The sequence below is a fragment of the Streptopelia decaocto genome (genome assembly GCF_964273445.1).
Source record: "Streptopelia decaocto genome assembly, chromosome: 2".
In the NCBI taxonomy this organism is placed as follows: Eukaryota; Metazoa; Chordata; class Aves; order Columbiformes; family Columbidae; genus Streptopelia; species Streptopelia decaocto.
The window spans coordinates 54,494,164-54,513,042 of NC_138655.1; the positions used below are offsets into that span (position 1 = coordinate 54,494,164).

General features: G+C 38.5%; 1 protein-coding gene across 1 annotated transcript in view; it reads left to right on the forward strand.

Moving 5' to 3' along the window:
• VAPA (VAMP associated protein A) overlaps window positions 1-10,027 on the forward strand; it is a 30,573-nt gene extending 20,546 nt beyond the window's left edge. Inside the window, exons 3-6 of the mRNA XM_082046007.1 lie at window positions 3,203-3,306; window positions 5,309-5,389; window positions 8,145-8,321; window positions 9,238-10,027. Of these exons, the coding sequence (XP_081902133.1) occupies window positions 3,203-3,306; window positions 5,309-5,389; window positions 8,145-8,321; window positions 9,238-9,396 (521 nt within the window). The 3' untranslated portion in view covers window positions 9,397-10,027. The remainder of the gene's footprint in view (window positions 1-3,202; window positions 3,307-5,308; window positions 5,390-8,144; window positions 8,322-9,237) is intronic.
• Window positions 10,028-18,879: the final 8,852 nt, after the last annotated feature.

An 18,879-nucleotide genomic window follows, 5' to 3' on the forward strand; every position in this document is an offset into this window, starting at 1 on the left:
AAGACTCATTTTTCTTTACCTTGGTGCCTCAAGTTAACTATTTATTACTGTATCATGTATCACGTGTTGTTAACTTGTTAACAGTTACTTGTTGATTTTTCTTTTCAGAATATAGGGTGCTACTCTTCCTCCTTCACAGCTTGCTACTGTTACTTGTTACTGTTCTCCCTTCTGGTTTTCAGACCCTTTTAAGATTTATTTTGTGGAGAGAAAGCCCTTCTGTGTAGAAAACCTAGGCCTATTAACAAGAGGGTTACTTTCATAGCTATTTGTTGCAGTTCCCCTGGAAGTGATCTCTGGACTACTCAGGGATTCCAAGTGAATGTTGAAAACTGTGGCTTTGTGTATTCATGAGATTTTCCATGATTACTTAAAACCGTGAAGAGCTTGAAGAGCTCTTTGAACTTGTGGATTGCCTTTTCCTGCTGCTTCTTGATACAGTCACACTTTCAGCTGTTACTGAGTGGTTGAAGAACATAAAGTTATTTAACTAGTTACCCAAGGATTTTGCCAGCATATGAAGAAGTTCTTTGATGATGGAAAGCTGGCTTTGCTATCTTTCAAGTTACTCCATCTGTTCCCTTGGATTTAGAAAACTGAAGTACTGCGTGCTGTTCAGTAGTCTGTTGATGGAACAATTCTTAGCGATAAATTGCTATAGCATCCATACCTGGAAGAATCATTTAGTTTGATCAGTTACATTTTGGACCACAGTGAGACCAATGATTAAGGAAACCTGACTTTTAAACCTTTCCAAATGGGATTTTTTTGAAAGTGTGTCAGGTACTGCAATTCCTTTATGTGCTTTATTTGTGAAATATATCTGATTGAGATTATTCACTATGCTGTATGTAATATTTAAGGGAAAAAAATAATGAATGAGAACCATCCTGTAGCAAACACCTGCAACTTGTAACTGGTATTTAAGGCCTGAATGTAATTAAATTTAGAAGTAACTGTTTTTCATAGATAGTGAATTTGGAAAGGCCAAGTTAGTAATTACTATACTGTACTTAGTATTTTATAAATTAATGCACTTCAGTTCTACCATGAAGAATTTACTCTGTGTGAATGGAAGCATGTTGAACTATATATCCAATGATGATTCAGAATTGTGGCAAATATAATTGAATTGTTGAAAATTGCAACGGTATCGGAGTCTACAGACTGAATTGATTTAGAATATATGAGAAGGCTGTGCAGAGCATACAATGTGGTGTTCTAGCTAAGTCAGTATTTCTGCTATAGCTTTTTCGCTCTAAAATAGGTAAATATACAGATACCTGTTGATAGGACTCCATAAGTGTAATTTTTTTTTTTTTTTTTTAAATCTCTATCTGAAACTACTTCAACTTCTCTTTTACTTTTGTATGTAGATAGACTGAAATGGAATTCCCATTCTGTGGAAGACAAGCATATGTACACTTAAAACAATTTATCTCTACAGTTCACTCTGAGTCTTTATCTTCTGGTAGGCCAAGTTGCCAGCGTACCCACATACACATGTTTAAATATAATTTGTGTGGTCCTGTACTGCTGTCTGGAGTAAGGCAACTAATTGTCTCTGAAAGGAGACAAGGGAGTAATGTGGTAGTTTGTTTCAGCGTCCACACCAGACAGACAGTATGGTTGGAGGTAGGCTCTGTTGGTTGTGTATCCATCTCTTTGCATAAGTAGTTCCCCAACACTACTATAACAAATATTGTTTATTCAGGTGCTTCTGCAAACCCTTATATTATGCCCCTGGATATGCAACTATATCCTATGAAAGTTCTAATCTCCTGGTCTGTGTTATAGATGTCATGTTATTTCAGTCCCTTTGAACTAAAGAAACTACACACAAAATAGTGATGCCAGGGTGACCTGGACAACCACTATGTGGTGTAAAAACATACAGTCTGCTCCTGGATGGCCTTGTACAACTTGGATAGATGAAGGTACTGTGCTTCCGTAATTAAAGCTTTCATTTAAAAGTATTTCAGTGATGTAGAAATAATGGAGGCTGTAAATACTGTCAGTGATATACTTTTTTTTACTGAGCTTGTCCAAACTTCAAAAGAATAACTTCAGAAACATGAGTGTCCATTCTTGACTATCAGAATTTTCAATTTTGGAAAGCTGGAAGTACAGTAAAATGGCTGTCATTCAGAAAATCAGAACCTCTTGCATACTCTGCCTCTGGTACTTGCCGCACACACTATGTTGTGTCAAAAATGTCTGGTTTCATCCAGAAAGGTTTTTTTTTTTAAATCTGCATTAGAGTATGTTGAAACCTGAAAATGCAGAGAGAAAATACATAAGATAAAATGCAAGGAACAGGTATTATGAGTTTTATTTTAATATCTCGCTTAAAGCTGCTTTTTACAGGGAATTAGATTTTGTATCCCATCCCTCTGTCTTCGCTGGTAAAATGCGGTAGAGGCCCCAAACTTGCCATAGTATTAAAGTGTGTACCCGGATTTTGGAGTACTTTTGGACAAATGTTAACTCTTAGACTGGACTTATGGTTAAGAATGTTAAAACCTGAATAAAATGTGTTATGTAGATATTACATAACTAATCACTGTAATTCTGTTTGTTTGTTTTAAGAGCTCAATTTGAAAATCTTTTAAAGATGGATTAATATTATTAAAGCCCCGGGCAACATTACCTCCTATAATAACTGTAGTTTGAATGAAGTATTTTAGTAGTTTTGCACCCAGATTAGATTAATATACCTTTAGAAATAAGTTGAACTTGCCCCACTGCTTGGATAGATGAAGGTACTATGGCCTACCTAATGCAGTTGTTTTTGTTTTTGTTTGTTTGTTTGTTTGTTTTTACCTGAGTAGCTATTATAATGTGTGTTGTAGTTCTTTTAATCTTTGCATTAACTTAATCATAAAATGTGTTTATTCCAAAGGAAAGTCCTGTGGTGTATACTTGTTTTGTTTTGTCTGTCTTACAGGAGCTGTTTGTTCTTACTTGTATATGAAATGTCTTTTAGCTATAGTAATTACAGAAATAATAATATCAGCTACACCAGATCTTTCCTCTCAGTACCTGTTGCCATAGTGTGTATCTGCTCTGTTTTCAACACTACCTTTGCATTTTAACATTCAGTGTCTGTTCAGTGAGAAACAAATCTAAAGTGCATAGCACCTTTGTTACAGTGATTAGCTGAAGAATCACAGATTTATGCTTTATTTTTTCTTTTGAACAGTAATGCTTCAGCCTTTTGACTATGACCCAAATGAGAAGAGTAAACACAAGTTTATGGTACAAACAACCTATGCACCACCAAATATTTCAGATATGGAGGCAGTGGTAAGTAAAAATGGGGTAATATTACTCTTCTGTATTTTCTTTCCTTAAAAATTGAGGTTTAAGTGTAAATGAATCCTGGTTTGAAATTTGTTTTTTGAGAAGAATTTGATTTTTTTCTCTGAACAAGTATGACTTCCATAAGTGACTCTGGGTTTTTAAACAAAATACAAGCTCAAGTCTTAGAACTTGCCTAGTGAACTGGTTGAATGGAGATAGTGAGTCTAAGGTAAGGTCAGTTCAGTGTTAAAATATGGGCATGTTTTATCTTATATGCAGCTAATCTGCAGGGGATAAACAGGTGGTATTTAAACAACAAGCCTGAAGCTGTTTAAAATGGGTACATTTGGTCTAAAAAGTGTTTGAGTGAAATGTTGAATGGGATTATAATGAATGAAAACATTTGGAAGATGATTATATGTCTCTCTACAAGACCAAGTGGCTAAACATAGCACAAATGATGGATTTATTTTGTTTTAATGGAACATGTGGTAGATTCAGTTCTTGGGGAGGATTGGTCTGATGAAAGATCCAGAAAGAAGAGATTTAGGTTTGTGCTTGTTAGTTCTGAAGTAAGGATACCCATTTCTGACTTTACAAGCTGGCAGCAATGGCAAGGAAGCCTTTGGCTGTCAGAACACGCCCTTTAGGGTGTACATGGGCTCCCATAAGCGTGTATATTGAGGTGGAGGGGAATGATACATAGGCTTTTGTCTCTAGAGACTGTTTCAAGGAATGTCCAAGTTTAAACAGGTATATTCAATCTTCACTCAAGACAAAGGAGGAGAGGGGGAAACAAAGGATAAAGATGAGGTTTTATGAATCACTGAAATGCACTAGACCTCTGCAGGTTGAGATTCTGTCCACTTATATGAAGGCAAAGACTACTGTGGCATTGCTCTTTGCTGGCAACAGTTAGATTTTGTTGTGCTTTTGAAACACAGAAAGTTAGCTAGAAAGTTAACATCTCCCTTCCTTGTTGGTCTGGTTTACTTTTTATTAATATGCTCTGATAGCTCTTGATTATGCATGGTTAGTGAAGCATAACTATTTGGTAAGGATATAAAAATCTGCTGTATAAATACCTTTTAAATAACTGCTTTCTCAGTGTGTTCAATATAGAATACTTAGAAATGGATCTTGCAGAAAATTGGTAATTGTAGTTATAAGTTACTGTACAACTAATGCCACTGAAAAAAGAACAAAAAAAAAAAAAAAGGAAGGATTATTCTAGTCTGTAAGACCTGCAATTCTAAGGTAACTTCAGAGGATCTATTGTTGGAAGAATTGCCACAGACTTCAGATGAGTCTCTGAGCCTAAAGATTTAAGGCAAACACATGAAGTGTATGCTTTGAAAGTTGATTGTCAGTTGAGCGGAGAGACTCCAGTTTATTTCATAGTTATTGAAATATATTGATAGCCATTAAATTCATTTACTTATTTATTTTAAATAAATGGCTTTGAAAAAATCTCTAGGCCCAAATTGTAATATATGATGCAGTAAAAGAAGGTACTGGTTAAAAATCTAAAATATGAAGAACTGAAGAAATTTACTCTGGAACTAAATACAGAGTCACTAACAGGTGTCTTTCAATCTTTTGTTTAAAATGGCTGCCTCCAAGACAGGACATAAGAAGTGCATTTACCAAGGAGTGATAGAGCAAGAACTTTGTTCTTAAACAGACTCAGAATATTCTTTTTCCTGATTGTGTGTTAAAGGAACTGCTGTATTGTTCCCTCCCTATCCCCTACAAACCTCTGGATCCATCCTTGCATTCAGTTTACTCATTTCCAGACTTTAATTTTACCATTTCTAGCTTTCATTACTTCGCACTAGTCGAAATGAACAAAAAAACTTTGTTTAGAAGTAAGTCTGAAAGTTGCAACTAAGGTGAGGACAGTATTCAGCTATATAGGAGGCAAGTACTGAGAGCAAGCTTATGAACTGTTCAGGTATTTTCATGTATCTGGCATGTTATGTAACTGTATTAATTGTTGTTTTAGTGGAAAGAAGCAAAACCTGATGAGTTAATGGACTCCAAATTGAGATGTGTGTTTGAAATGCCCAATGAAAATGATAAACTGGTAAGTAAGAAAAGAGTAAGAAACTACCCTACATTGACACGTAGGCTCTCATAGATTTTTTTTTTTTTTTTTTAATCTATTTGATGTGTTGATTAAATGCACTGTAGGAATTTGTACTAAATCAAACAGACATAGAATCATAGGACAGCCCAGGTTGAAAGGGACCTTCAAATACTATCTGGTCCAGCCTTTTGTCGGAAAGCGAGCACTCTGTCAGTCACATCTTAGAAACCTCCAGCAATGGAGACTAGTGCCAAAAATTAATATCCTTTTGTTATTTTTATTATTGATTTGCTTTAGCATTTTATTGCTGTCAGATTTAAAAAAAGAGAATCTTCAATACTGCATACAGTGAAAAGTGAATAGCATCTTATGCTTTTTAAAGTATTAAATGCTTTTCAGTTTTAAAAATTTTGTTTCTAATTCAGCTGAGTTAGAAAAGGAAGTATTGATTAGAAATGAATTCATACTTTGGGAGTCCTGAATTAATTTTTAAGGTAATGGTAAAGACAAATAAACAACAAAAACAAAAAAATCCCATTACCTCTTTCAGGCCTTTGCCTTCAGAATAATGTTGTGTGGGTTTGTGGTGGGTTTTTTGTGGGTTGTTTTCTTTTGTTTGTTTGTTTTTTTGTTTTGTTTGGTTTTGTTTTTTGGGGGGTTTGGTGTGGCGGTTTTTTGGGTGGTGTGGCGTTTTTTTTTGTGAAGGATAATTTATGAGATGCAGCTTTTTATTCACATGTAAGGTGGCTAAGTGTGTGTTAAATGCTGAAACTGTAAAGGTTTTATTATCAAGGCACTTATTTGGCTTCTTTCTATGTTTTTTCTACCTTCTTGTTAAATTACCTCTTAGATATTAGAAAAATTATACTTGTTTTAAATTTTATAAGATGTATAATGCAGTGAGAGAAATGTAGTGGATTATACTAAACTACCTCCTTTTGTACTTTCTTTGACATCTTCCTAGTATTGACTGTACATAATATTTGTATTTTTCTGAGTAGCAGCCTAGGGTGGCAAAACCCTGCTTTAGCAGTTGATTTAGTCAATGCCTTAAACCTGGCAATGAGAAATCTGCCAAATCCTGAGGGTAAGCCTCACCTGCTACCTCAAGATTTGAGGTAGCACCAGGATACAAATATTTCGGTCCAGTGAGCAACAACTTCTTTCAGATGCCTACCAGCCATAGCCGGAAGATTGACATGAAGAAACCAGTCAGTGAGGTCAACAGCAGAAGGAGGTTTCCTCCAGGGAGATAAGTCTCCAGTGAAATTCCAGTGCTACTAAAAGAATTCATTTCAGCTAGCAAACCAATTAAAAAAACCCAAACAGATCCCCATCTGCTTACTCATGATATATATATGTTGATCTTTTTAAATCCAGTTAGGAGTACCTGTGTGGAGTAGCAGGATCTGTCTCTTAGGCTGTCGATGGCTGCATTGCAAAAAATATAAAATCCAAGTAGATGCTGTAGATAAATAACTGCTACTTGCATAAGAATTAAAGAATTTCTTGCATCTTTTTTTAGTTGCTTTGTTTTTACATAGATGTATTTACCTTTTAATAGATTTTCTGTTAAATGTAGTACTTACCTTGGACTACTTTGGTTATGAAAGATGCATTATGGTGGTGGTCTAAGTGACATGGTTTGTTCAGCCTGAAGAAGAGACTGAGGGGAGACCTCATGTGGTTACAGCTTCCTGACAAAGGGAGAAGGAGGGGCATGTGCCAGTCTCTTCTCTCTAGTGACCTGTGACAGAACCCAAGGGAATGTCAGGAAGATGTGCCAGGGGAGGTTTAGTTTGGACATTAGGAAAAGGTTTTTCACCCAGAGGGTGGTGGAGCACTGGAACAGACTCCCCAGGGAGGTGTCACGGCCCAAGCCTGACAGTGTTCAAGAGACTGGACAATGCCCTCAGACACGTGGTGTGAACTGTGGGGTTGTCATATGAAGGGATGGGAGATGGACTCGCTGTTCCATGTGGGTCCCTTCTGACTCAGGACATTCTGTGATTCTATGACATAGCTGTGTAGCTAAGCAAGTAGGAATACAGAAGTCTGAATCTTCATATTGAACTGTTTCTGAGTGTATATCGATATGAATGCTGTGTTTTTACAAATGGTAACCTGGGCTATACAGTTGAATCGATTGTATTATAAATGTCTACTGAAGATCATTATATATTTTGAGCAGAGCTGTGGGAACTGGATTTTTAATTTTATTTTTGGCTTTGATACAGCTTTTTATGTGACTTTTCATTTGTATTCAAAATTTATAATGCTGTGAGACTGAAATTCCATGTTCGTGCGATCACTTACAGCACCTCTTACTAAAGGAAAATAAGTGCAAAATATTTTTACCATACATACTACATATTGGTTGGTGACACAACCTGTTTTCTTTTTACTTTGTTTCTTACAATTGTAGGATTAATTTCTTCCTTTTATTTTTTACCCTCAAGCTGAAATGCTGTTTATGGTATTTTATGCCATCTTTTGGATGCCTGCTGGATCAGTGTTAAGCAGCTAAAGTATTAATTTTTGTCTCAGTAGCATGTAGTACCAAATGTAAACAGTGCAATCTTTTTAATATTTGAGCTAATCAGAATTGAACTGATAATGGACGTCTTTGTTCAGATTACTGTAAATATAAGCTTCATTGAACTAGATTAGTAGCTGGATTGTTTCAGTTTTAAGCTGTGGATAATTTTTCTCTAGGTAAGTAAAATTCTCAAGTCATTCTTAATATTTGTAGAATGATATCGATGCAAGCAAACCTGCCCCAGTACTGAATACATCTAAGCAGGATGGACCGATACCAAAACCACATAGTGTTTCACTTAATGATACTGAAACAAGGAAGCTAGTGGAGGAGTGCAAAAGACTTCAAGCAGAGGTTATGAAGCTGACGGATGAAAATCGGCACCTGAGAGTAAGTTCTGCTTCCGTGTTTATATTGAAGTGGCTTCACTCTTCTTGATTGAAAGGTCTGGTTTGTAATTAGGCCAATAGATATGTATTCCAGAAAGTAGGTACAACTCTTAACATGTTGGGATTGATTTCTGATATGATTTTAAGGTCCTGTGTATACTGTATATTTTAAACTCCTTAGTGATTGAGACATTGTGATTGTCTTGGATGAAGCTACATAATTTTCATCTTAACTGAAATGGTGTAATTTAAGGTGGTCTTAGTTATTTTAAGTCTCAATTGGAGATATGGAATTAGTAGCTTTTAATAGAAGTGCATTATTATTCATGCTTAAGAATGAGATCCAAAGCAATAACATTCTGTATCACAAATTGTTAGTGAACAAAAAAATTTACCTTTTATGTGGTGTCATTTCAGTAACCTGTAACTAGTCAATATGTGCCTTTATGTGACTTTCTGTATGTTTGCTTTTGGGTATCTGACAGTTTCATTGACCATGGTAGCCCTATAAAGAACCATGGAATAATGATGTTTCCACACCTGTAATTCTGGTGACATTGGAACATCCGGAGAAACACTATACAAAGGAGATGTTTCTCCTTAACAATAAGGAATTACTGGTATTTAATTCTGACACATTTTAAGTAAAGGTTGGATTCTTTGTTGTGCCCAGCAAGAATTTCAGAATCTTTCTTAAGCAGAGCATGGAGAGAGACTAGTGGATTACTTGTCCTTATTTGAAATGTTATGGTTTGCTATGTTCATATTTTGGATTTTGTTGTTGTGTAATGTTAATTTTTTTTTTTTTTTTTAACTTCGAGTGTTCACCAGTAAATGTGACCTTTGAGTTCAGTTTTTACAATTGTAAAGAAGATGTGTCCGTAATCTTTTTCCATCTGTGTTTTTCCACTCCTCAGGATGAAGGCTTGAGGCTCAGGAAGGTAGCGCACTCGGATAAATCTGGATCACCCACAGCTTTGGCCCTCAGAGATAATGGCTCTAATTCTCTTCCTTCACTTCTTGTTGTAATTGCAGCCATTTTCATTGGATTCTTTCTAGGGAAGTTCATCTTGTAGAAAGAATGAGTGAGAGAAGCATGCAAAATGCAGCTTCCTTTTTTTTTTTTTCCTTGCCAGAAAAAGATTTGTTTACCTACCACTTCATTGGTAGTATGGCCTAAGTGGCCATTTTTGTGTACAGCGTCATAACAGGCTTTGCCTTTAATGATCTCGCACGGTTAGAAAACACAACCTAAAAAGACAAACTGTTCGGCTACTGGACAAAATTGTACATTAAGTCATCAATAGCAGGTGTCAGTTGCACAGTCAGTCCTTTATGAAAATTCATAAATAAAGAATTGTTCTTTCTTTCTGTGGTTTTAATAAGAGTTGAAAAATTGTTCAGAGTCTTGTAAATGTTATTTTAATAATCCTTTAAAATTTTATCTGTTGCTGTTACCTCTTGAAAAATGATTTTATTAGATTGCTAATCCCACTCATTCAGGAATATGACAAGAGGTATACTGGGGGAAATGGTGCCTCTTACTGTGTAAATTTTCTCCTTACCTTACTTTGCTAATATCATGGCAGAATTTCTTTCTTATCCCTTGTGAGGCATTGTTGAGAGTTCTTCATCCTTACGATCCTGTCCCATAATATTTAACATTACAAAAGAAATAAAATTGTTAACAGATTTTTCTGCTGGGTAGCTTGTTTGTGTGTGTTGTGCTTTTAGAAGGGATTCCTAACAAGTTCATTGCTCATGGTAATTTGCTACTTGTAACAAATGGCTATTTTGAAGTTTATTTGCGTAAGTCTCTGGCTTAGACTGTTGTGATTGAGGCTTGAGGAAAAAAAAAAAAGGTTTCCATTCCATTTGTTTAAAAAAGTTAACTGTTTTCTGGCAGCTTTCAGCAACAGAGAGGATGATTATCCAACTTGTTTTGGGTCAGAATAATTTGGATATCCAGCAGATACAAATACCAGACATGAATGTGTTCAGTATACTAACAATTTGCTTGGATTGTGCAGGAGTGTGATAATCAGCCTTCTGTTCCATCTTTGGATCTTCTGGGTGTCTTCCAGGAGTCAACATTATTCTTTGATTTCATAAGGGTACTTAATTTACTTATACTAACTTGGTTTATAATTCTGTTTTAGCAGATATTCAAAAATGCAGTTTGAATGATTCAGACACCCGTAACGAATTCCATGGTGCAGAAGAGTTGGTATTTGCTGAGTGAGCCTCAGTTGCTCACCTTTTGAAAACAAAAATAATTTTTTATGCAACTCTTGGGAGATCTACCTGTGTTAACCATGTACAGCTAGGTTTTAAAGAATGCATTTTTGGGGGTCTGAAATGCTTCCCTGCACTTAATCTTATGTCTTGCCTCATCTCTGAATATGTCATAAAAACAAACAGTAGTATTGGAACAAAATATTATCTGTACTTCTGACTAAGCATAATCCAATACAAGGAATTACTTGTAAACTGAAAAATTGCAGAAGGGGTATACTCCTGTAAGCAAAATTGTGTATGCTCTTGGACAGCTTGACTTGATGTGGTGCAGATAAGTGTGTTAGACCTTGGTATATGCACACCTATGTAGCTGAGAAAAATGTTCTAGAGAAGATGTACGTTATCTTGGTTGCCTTTGATTTCTAGTGTGGTTTTTTTTAAAGAAAACTATAATTGCATCATGTTCTATCATTGCTCTCTGTGATAAACTTTTTTATAAAGTCTTGCATATGTGCAAGGAAGATTATGAAGAAAATGCAAATACTGCTTATCTTTTCACTTAAGCATGCAAGCACAGATGTTTCCAATTACTTGTTCCAGTGTCTTCATTTGAGTCTCCTTCCATCCCAGTGACTGGAAAAACTATGTTAAGGTCTTGATTAGTTTGGTCCCGCTGGTTCAGAATGGTGTAGTTCTCCTAATTTTTTTCTCTAAAAGAACATTGCCACGTCAAAGTTTCATAGCCTGTTCCAAACTGATTATGTGGAAAATAACAAAAGCAATATTCTGCAGGATGTAGTTTGCTTCAGACAGAGCAGTCACTCCTGCATTGAAGGGTAAAAAATAAATAAAAATAATCCCCTGAACAGCTTAAGGTGCTTACAGCATAGCGTATGGAGGTTTTCAAGAGTAACTAGCACTTTCAGGACTTGAGAGCAGAAAAAGGAGTCATTGCTCAATGCAGCTGACTCAGGTTTTGATGTCTGGCCGCAGAAATAAGGTAAAAATAACAACAAAATCAGATTGAAATAACTTGTTTCATAAATAACAAACAGGTGGTGGTAAAACTTGATAATGGTTTAAGTAAAGTCTTTGAAGTGAAAGTGTGCAGCGGTCTCGTAACGAGTGTACTTACTAATGGTATAAAGAGACTGTCTTGGTTTCCAGTAATCCCTTCATAGCTGTATATAAAATGTAATGCTAAAACTATTTTGCTCTCAGGAGTCACTTTGGATGAGATCAACTGTATTTGGTGAATTCTGTAATATGGATTAAATTGTTTGTCTTTGTTCCTGAAATGGTTAGAACTTCTTGCTTTGTCTGCCTGCTTACTTGTGTATGTAAGCACATGGTAATACAGTCTCTCCACTGCTCCTGGTGATACGATCAGATGACGAAGCCCATAAAGTCTTATGAGGCTAAATGTGTAACTTCAGTTATATATGCATTGCAGTTGCTCTTCTGATTTCTCGAAAGGGCAAGATGGAAAATGTATACAGTATCAAAGTAGTATTTTAATTTTTTTATGAATATAGCACTTTAAAAAAGGGTAGTATGATGGTTCAGGGGAAAAAAAAGCCTAGTTAAATAGAAGATATAGCTTCTGTAGTAATTCTGGGCACCAAATTTAACCCACTTAAAATATATGTATGTATGAAATTCATTTAAGAAAAAGTTATTTGTATCATGCACAAGTTTTTTGTGCACTTCTACTCATTCTCTAAAAGCTGTTGACAAACACTATTGCCCAGGCTTGCATGTTTCTGCTGCTATAATTGAAGCCGATTTGCATATAAGAAGCAACCAAACACTAGTTTGAAAATTCATTGTCTTCTTGGGAAGAAGGAGGGTGGAGGTGGAAGATGACATTTTGCCAAAGGGGATAAGACAAAGTCAATAAACAAAACTTATCTTTCAGGCCTTCTTTAAAGATATTAAAAATTGAAGTGTTAATAAACCATTAAAAATGTAGTAGTGTCCTTTTTGTTTTGGAGCTTTTCCCTGACTGTGTATGGTCTGTAGGGTGCTGATAGTCGATAGGTGTATCTAGTCCACTTTGCAGGTGGTGTGGCTGCCCTGCTTCTACATACTGCTAGTAAATAGCGTGCAACTGCCTTGGATGAAGAATCGGTGCTGAAGTGAAGAGCAGGTGCCTGAATCCAGGCAGCACTGAAGATGCTGATGGTTTCTCAGATTTATAGTAGTTGTCATGACACAGAGTTTCCTGTTTGGAGTCCCTAGGTATTTATGCTGGAACTAACTTTCCGGGGCAAACACTTTCTTCAGTCTTTGGCAAAAGACAGAATACAGAGCAACTCTAATAAACATTTACTGTAACATTGGAATGCCCTGTTCTTCATGTTTACTGGTGGGATAAAATTCTGTAGCTTGTCTTTTTAGCCATGTTGCTTTGAAACTAACAGTTCACTGCTTTGCTTTCTGCGCTGATTCCTGTTGAGCGCCTTTGTCGTGTAGTTCTTGGGAGACACGTCCCCATGTAACACTGACCACCGCTGCCAGGGAGACTCTGTCTTTGCTGATCTTGAGCTTCTGTGGCAGCTCTGGTCTGGTGGCACATTTCAGTGTTGGACAAGAGGGGGAGCTAAATGCAGGAGTCAGTTTTCACATGGGTTTGAGCACCTGCAGGAAGAGCTGAAACTAGTGGCCATGAAATAAGACCCATTCCTTTATTTCCTGTCTGAATTTGTTTTCTAGGTGTGCTCAAATAATGTAACTAAGAAAATTAAAGTTGGTATATTGTGTTTTTCTTTTTGAATGCAAGTTGTGTGTGTTTAAGAAAGACTTTATTCTGACTGGGCTGTGTAAGCAGAGGTAGTGGTGGTGGTGTCACCTTTAATTGTTTGCCCTCTAGGTGGCAAATAGCTATGTAGAAATGAGGTCTTGTGCAAAAGCAAAACAATTGATTCTTTTGTCTGGTTTTCTCATTGCTGCTAGATGGTAAGGTCAGTGCTGCTTCCTTTTTTTCCTGGGACAGGGTTTATGTGTTTGTGAACTGGATCTAGGAACTGATTTGGATGAAATACAATTTGTAGGGGACGAAAGATGTGGTTTTTAACTAAATTGTGGCATAAGCATCTCCCATCATGTTACAGTGCCACTTTTTGTAAAGCTTGGTACCAGTTTATGTAATATTGATAACACCGCCAGCAGGGTATTGAATCCCTCTTTATGTGGTAGCTACTTCTGTTTCTGGCAGTGGTGGACTGATGTTCTTCCCTCCCTCTTTGGGAGAAAAGATTTAAAGGGTGTTACGGTATCTAGGCAGTGAGGTTTAAGACAGCTGTTATTATAGCTAAGCAGTCTGAGCTCAGACACTTGAAATAAAAATTAATTGAAAGGTGACTGAAATAGTTATTATTACCTTGTAAACTTCTGTATAAGAAAAAAGCATTGAGGTGGCTTGTGTGTGGGTTTGTTTTTTTTTTTTTTTTTGAAGTGTGCTTATCATCCAAGTTCTGCAAAAAAATGTAGTCTGGAAATAATTATTTCAGGATGTTCTTGTAAGTTTTATCTTTTTACTCATGCTGGTGCAGGTTCTCATGCATAGGTGAATTCAGAGAGGTGATCAATGTCTAGGCTGTTCTCAGAGTGGGTAGTAATTAAATAGCAATCTTTTTGAGTGTCTCAAAAAATGGCTCATGCTGGCTTTGGAGGTCAGGAAACTGAGACACCTGTCTCACATCTCATGTAGGAACTGAGGAGCAGTTGGTGTCAAGTGAAGAAAAAGTATGGTTAGGAAGAGACGGTCGTGGCACTTCTGGACATGGTTTAGTGGTGGACTTGGCAGTGTTAGGTTAATGGTTGGACTCAGTGATCTTAAGGGTCTTTTCCAACCAACCTAAATGGTTCTATGAGAAGAGCGAGATGCACTGCTCCAGAAGTGGCTTTGTTGATGACTGTGTCTTCCCAGGACAGTTGGGCTGTTAAAAAAGATCTGTACGTGCTGCCTTCTCCCCAGACATATGCTGGAAACTGCTGTAGCCTTCTCCAGGAACAGGGCTTTCTTTCCAACCTCGGTCTGTAAAGCCTCAGACTTAGTGACCAGTCTTGTAAACAGGAGAATGCCAGGAGAAGGGTTTTCATTGTATTAATGCCCATTATTGTCTAACATTGAATTTCCAATGCAATCTTCATGGCGCTGCTTTCAGACTTCATTTTCTTGTGTAATACCTTGAAATACTTCAGCCCTTGGGCCTCTCATTTCATGTCCCAGCTTCGAGAAAATCAGAACAGATTGCTTTGCTGATTAGGTGAAATTATCTCTTCATCCTGCCTCTGCAGGAACCAGATTACAATGACAAAGGAAGGTCAGCGGATTTGTGGAAAAACTTAACTTCTTATAGAGACAAAGTTTATCTGCTTGCAGCGTCTTTGTCCTGCTTCTCCCTGTGTGAATCTGAAATCTAATTCAAGCCAAGTCTGATAGAGAGGTTGATGTTTCACAGATACCAGCTACTTCCAGTTACAGGAAAATTAGAGCTGAGATGAAAGACACATAAGTTGGTGCTCCCACTCAGGGCAAGCCTGCACAACAGTGAGCTGGGAAGACAGCTGTCCCACTGCTGCTGCTGTTTGACCAGTTAGTGGTGGGCTGCTTGCCAAGCTCTCAGCACAGGTGTAGATCAAACACCCTGGCAGTGCTTGTCAGCAATGTGGGTGAGTGATGGGTGTGTTAGAAGGGAGCGGGTTAGGACGCGTGGTGCGGAAAACTCGAGCTGCTCATGGAGTGTCTGTGGGCTGGGACAGGAAGGAGGTGATGTGAGAAAAGGTGGAATGGTGGGGTGAGAAATGTTGGAAGTGGAAAGAAAGTGGTGGGGAGAAATTTAATGAAATATAACAAGGGAAAGTGTAGAGTCTTGTATCTGGGCAGGAACAACTCCAGGTTCCAGTATAAGCTGGGGAATGACCTATTAGCAGCGTAGGGGAAAGGGACCTGGGGGTCCTGGTGGACAACAGGATGACCATGAGCCAGCACCGTGCTCTTGTGGCCAGGAAGGCCAATGGCATCCTGGGGTGTATTAGAAGGGGGGTGATTAGTAGGTCCAGAGAGGTTCTCCTTCCCCTCTACTCTGCCCTGGTGAGACCCACCAGGAATATTGTGTCCAGTTCTGGGCCTCTCAGTTCCAGAAGGACAGGGAACTGCTGGAGAGAGTCCAGTGCAGAGCCACGAAGATGAGTAAGGGAGTGGAGCATGTCCCTTATGAGGAAAGGCTGAGGGAGCTGGGGCTCTTTAGCTTGGAGAAGAAGAGACTGAGGGGTGACCATATGAATGTTGAAAAATATGTAAAGGGTGAATGTCAGGAGGATGGAGCCAGGCTCTTCTCAGTGACAACCAGTGATAAGACAAGGGGTAATGGGTATGAACTGGAACACAGGAGGTTCCACTTAAATATGAGAAGAAACTTCTTCTCAGTGAGGGTGACAGAGCACTGGAACAGGCTGCCCAGGGGGGTTGTGGAGTCTCCTCCTCTGGAGACATTCAAAACCCACCTGGACACATTCCTATGTAGCCTCATCTAGGTGTTCCTGCTCCGGCAGGGGGATTGGACTAGATGACCTTTCGAGGTCCCTTCCAATCCCTAACATTCTGTGATTCTGTGATAACCCTGCATGTTTGCATCCTTACTTCTCCAACCTGCTCTGGTCAGATACTTTGGAAATAGTAATGGTTTAATGGTTGCAAATGAGTGGGAGAAGGAGTCTGATCTTCAGAGGAGCTGTAACTGACCTCGAAGCTTCTCTTAGACCAGGCACTGAAAAAAACAAGCTAATTGTGGTTTTATGAGTCCAGTTCTAGAGCTGTGTAGAAGTTGTGTTTGTGGAACTAGAGGCATAGAAGTGAAGCAGCTAATCAAAAGCAAATATTTTCAGGAACATAACCAGCAGCATATGGACAGGGGCCTTCTGATCTTCTTGGCTACTGCTCTGTGAGTGCTTTGGGAAAGAGCAGCACGTGACCCGCGTCCTCCGGTGCTCTGTGCATGCAGCGGGGCTCGTTAGGTGAGCCACACAAACATTATTCCCCCTGTGGGCAGGCATAATAATAGGGTTAGGCACAACTGTTGTGTGTGTCTGTGTACATATTTATGTCTGATCTGTGAACAAAAATCTGGGGTGCCTGAATGCAAAGTGGTGGTTATAGTAAACTGGGTTACTATAGGACTACACATTGTAGCATCTTGTCCAAAACCCCCTCCTGAATGCACTCTGAGCCTCTGCAAGTATTAGAGACCTTCAAGGAGAGACAGGAGGCTTAAGCAGAAGGATGCTGACACAAGGTGAATTTCCAACATTCAGAAGCATTTGCTGCTACTTTCATTAAGTACAAAGATCTCAGCTGTCAATGCAAAAGCATTTTTAGATTATAAGAAATTAAGCTGTTTTTTTAGTAGGAAAATCCTTCCCAGTCTCAAGCCCGATGGCCAATAAGTCCCCTATGCTCCTTCCCTTGTAGCTGTACATTGATAGTTCTCATCCTAGTTGGAATTGTAGAAGCTAAAGCACTTGCTCTTATAGTAGGGTGAGGCAATAATAGTCTCAGACTTAGAATTAGACTGTCTGTCAAAATGTGATATTTTTTAGCATATATAGTGTATTTGAGAGTTTATGTAGCTCTTAGAACAGTTTTAGTGAATGTGTGATACTAATTAAAAGATTTTGGTAATTCTGTAAGTAAAGTACTTACATATAAGCTTTCTATATAATTATGCTTTCCAGTTGCCATTTATATATACAGTTTTGGACAGATAGGAGTGTGAAAGCAATGCAAATTTTACAGTTTTTCCTTCTAGTGTTACTTTAAACCAAAACCTGCAGAAATGCTTGGTACGGCTCAGACTATGCAGTCACTTGCCCAGTATGCCTTATGCAGTGTGGGGAAGAGATTCCCTTAGTGCCTATTGCATAGGTTCAAAAAGTCTTGCCATGTTTGTATGGCATGCAGAAGGGGCTGCAGGGACAAAGCTTCATTTTGGTTCTGCTTAACTCTTGAAAGCCTGACTTCAGATTTCTTCTAAGCGGAGTTCCTGTGATTTCTTTTATCACTACAGCTCCTGTGAATGGTGTGCTCCCCTGGTAAGGAGAGAGCATCATGTGGAATGAAGTTGTAGTGTTAGCCTGATCCTCAGGGAGGACTTTAAAATATCTTAAAAAAGCTGTATGTGTATTTTTATTTTCTGTGTAAAACCATGGACTCAATAGAGAAACTGGTTCATAGAATCATAGAACGTTAGGGATTGGAAGGGACCTCAAAAGATCATCTAATCCAGTCCTTCTGATGCAGTTTAAGGGCTAGTACATGTTTCCGGTTAATTTGGCCAGTTAACCGGGCTCTTATGACCCTTTAAGTGGTGGTGGTGTCACCCTCTTTGCCTTGCTGGCACTGCTCTCTTCCGTATTTGCTAATGTGCTCTCTCCTAAGCGGTCTGAGTTAATTGCTATATTCAGACCAAGGGACAACGCGCTGATTCTCCACTTCAACCGCGCTGCTGCTCATTGTTCGCGGTAAATGGGACTGCGAACCTCCCACCTTGTCTGCTTTCGGTCTCCCCGCTGCCTCTACCCGCTGTTTTTTGGGGGGAAAGCTGGCGGTAGGAAGAAGGCTGAGGAAAGCCGCCAGATGGCAATGTCTCCCCGGCCCTCAGCGCTCCCGGCTCCGGCAGCCACTCCCGGCCCGCCCCCGGGCTTTGCCCGTCTCTTGGTTATAACCATGAAGGTATTCATTGTGTTTGCTGGAAGATATGGTTGTTTCCAGCAATGCCTTATCGGGTAGTTAGTAAAGCTGCTGTCTGTCTATCATTTTAATAATCTTTGGGTGTTCTTCCAGCTACTGTTTGGTGCTGAGAGAGAAGTGACCCGGTAGTTGGGCACTTATTTAAAGAAATTCATAATGCATTGGTCTGTCTAGCAAGCATCTCTCCTCTGGATGAAGGTATGTAGTAGGTCAGATCCCGGACTTTTTCCATGGGTGGAATTGCAGAATTCAGCAGAGTTTATCTAAGAAATATAATTCCTAACAACTCCAAGAACAAACTTTTTACCTAAACTTTTTCTATTTCTGTATTTGAAGAATGCACTATCCTGCATAGTTTGCTTGCCCATTTTCCAATAGACTGTCATGGAAATGACAGCGGACCGGGTCCAATGTGGTTCCCATGGGAAAAGAATGTTGGGAATTGTGTCTACCTGCTTTAGAGCAGTGATCATGGGCAGTTCCCCTGACTGGGAGACACGTAGGAATTAATTACTGTTCTTGAGGCCTGGCAGCTCCACAGCTCGAATCCATGTGATGGACTGGTCCT